The following is a 2,896-nucleotide window of genomic DNA, read 5'->3' as shown; positions in this document are numbered from 1 at the left end:
TAGAGAGGAAGCACAAACTACATAAAAGAAAGTTACAACTAAAGGTTTCTTCTGGATACCATCAAAGAAAAGACGCTGAAAGAAGACTCCGAAGCTGACACGTTAACAACCAAAAGATTGGAAAATCACCTTTGTTCAACAACCGTTTTTAACCAGTTACGCAAGTTTGAGACTATCTGCCTCGGGATATAAAACACCTTCACCCACTCTGCTCTTTCTTGCGAAAACCTTACAAATTCACCACTTTATTGTGTTAATGACCATCTCAGATTGTTTCCTTTTTATTGTGTACTGTTCTGTAATTCTATGTAAATCGCCTCAACATTCTCTGTTGTGCAGGAGTGATATGTAAAACTGTTAAATATAAAAATTGATTAAAGGAGCACTGTTGCGCTATATCTAATGTAAATAAATCCTCATCCCCAGAACTACAAACCTTAAACTTACCCCAAACATAGAAAGGGTAAAAGGAACTGATGTTATGCGACTAATGATCCACAATAGTACTCTGCACGTTCAAACGCCCTCAGTTACTGCCATTACATCAGAGCAAAAAGGTACTTATCAGTTTAATCATTAAATATCAGACTAACACCTTATTACTGCATTGCTAAGAACCTATAGAAATAGATTTGAGAAAAACTTCAGTCACAAATTAAGTTGCTGCCGGAGAGGCTATTACCTAAAGACTATTATCTGTTCGAAAAATTTCAACAGGTGTTACAGGACTGCTTCCCGACGTTTTTTGCTCAATCCAAGTGTTGAGAAGATTACACACAATTTCTTTTAGAGAGAAGTGCTGAACATTATCTAAACAAGCCCGACTCTAAAATCGAGGCAAAATAACTGAAGTTAGGGAAAAAAGTTACCTGTGCCCAAAAAGATACAGCCATAAATCTTATCTCACAGAATTTGACAGAATGCATACAGGGGAAAACCACTCTCAGTGCAAAGTATGCCAAAAAAGTTTCAGGCGTAAATCTTATCTCACTGAGCATATGAATATCCACACTGGGGAAAAACCTTTTCAGTGCTCTGAATGCCAGAAAAGCTTTAGAGTCAAAGCGAGTCTATATCAACATGCATTAACCCACTCTGTGGAAAAACATTATCAGTGCTCTGAATGCCCAAAACATTTCAAACTTAAATCACTTCTAACTGCACATGTGAGATTCCACACTGGGGAAAAACCTTATCAGTGCTCTGAATGCCAGAAATGTTTCAGTGACAAAAAAATACTCACTAAACATTCAAGGACCCACACTTTGGTAAAACGTTATCAGTGCACTGAATGCGACAAATGTTTCAGTGAAAAAAGCAGTCTTACTCAGCATATAAGAACCCACACTGGTGAAAAACCTTTTCAGTGCTCTGAATGCCCAAAAGATTTCCAACTTAAATCACTTCTAACTGCACATGTGAGATTCCACACTGGGGAAAAACCTTATCAGTGCTCTGAATGCCAAAAATGTTTCAGTGACAAAAAAAGACTCACTAAACATTCAAGGACCCACACTTGGGTAAAACGTTATCAGTGCACTGAATGTGACAAATGTTTCAGTGAAAAAAGCACTCTCACTCAGCATATAAGAACCCACACTGGGGAAAAACCTTATCAGTGCTCTGAATGCCACAAATGTTTCCGTCAAAAAAGCAATCTCACTGAGCATATAAAAATCCACACTGGGGAAAAACCTTATCAGTGCTCTGAATGCCAGATATGTGTCAGGCAAAAAAGGGATCTCACTCAGCATATAAGAATCCACACTGGGGAAAAACCTTATCAGTGCTCTGAATGCCACAAATGTTTCAGTCAAAAAAGTAATCTCACTACGCATATAAAAATCCACACTGGGGAAAAACCTTATCAGTGCTCCGAATGCCAGATATGTTTCAGTGTAAAAGACAGTCTCATTCAGCATATAAGAATCCACACTGGGGAAAAACCTTATCAGTGCTCCGAATGCAAAAAATGTTTCATAAAAAAATATAATCTCACTGATCATGTGAAAATCCACACTCGAGAAAAAAAATTATCAGTGCTTTAAATGTCAGAAAAGATTCAGAGGTAGAGATGGTTACAAGCGCCATAAGAAAACACACCATCAAAATAATCAGTTCTCCGAATGCCAGAAAAGCATACATTTTAAACTCAATCTCACTCTACATGAGCAGACGCACACAGGGGAAAAACATTACGAATTTCTGTGAATGCCAGAAATTCCTATTTGATAGGCACAGCCTCACTAACCATAAGCGACTCCATACTGATGAAAAACCTTATGAGTGCTCTGAATGCCAGAAAAGCTGCAGAGAAAAATGCTATTTCACCATGAGAAACTCCACACTAGAAAAATCCTTATGCCATAAAAGGTTGAATCTGAAAGACAGTGTTATGCTTCATGAGCGATCTCACTCTGGGGAAAAACCTTATGAGTGCTTGAAATGCAAGCAATGTTTAAAGTACAAATACTTCCCACTAGACATGAGCGAACTCAAATGGGGGAAAAAAGCCTTATGTGTGTTCCGAATGTCAGATGAGGTTTAGTCTTGAATACAATGTAATTTCACATGAGAGAATTCACACTGAACTAAAGCCATATACAGGAGAGGAAAGCCAGAAACGTTATACTCAGAAAGGAGATATCACTAAACATGAGAAATGCATCCACACCAGGTGAAAAGTAAGGCGTATCTTGAGTTGCAGAAAAGCTTCTAACAACCTGACTTTACATGAGAGAGCACATATTGTAGTTGCAATAGAATTCATCAAGAAACTCTTGCAGGATAACTTAGGCTGCCCGCCTGCAACCTCCAAAGAAATTTCAGGCCTGGAAATATTTTTCATTGCAACAGAATCCACAATTTGAGTATCTGAAAGTTGCAAAACACTCAA

General features: G+C 38.1%; 1 protein-coding gene across 1 annotated transcript; it reads left to right on the top strand.

The window, feature by feature from the left end:
* Positions 1-920: 920 nt before the first annotated feature.
* LOC147737674 (uncharacterized) lies at positions 921-2,048 on the top strand. The gene has a single exon (XM_086939813.1). The coding sequence runs from the start codon at positions 921-923 to the stop codon at positions 2,046-2,048; it is 1,128 nt and encodes a 375-aa protein (XP_086795939.1).
* Positions 2,049-2,896: the final 848 nt, after the last annotated feature.

Source organism: Lissotriton vulgaris, chromosome 1_1 (assembly GCF_964263255.1).
Source record: "Lissotriton vulgaris chromosome 1_1, aLisVul1.2, whole genome shotgun sequence".
NCBI lineage: Eukaryota > Metazoa > Chordata > Amphibia > Caudata > Salamandridae > Lissotriton > Lissotriton vulgaris.
This window is presented reverse-complemented; position numbering and strand designations above follow the sequence as displayed.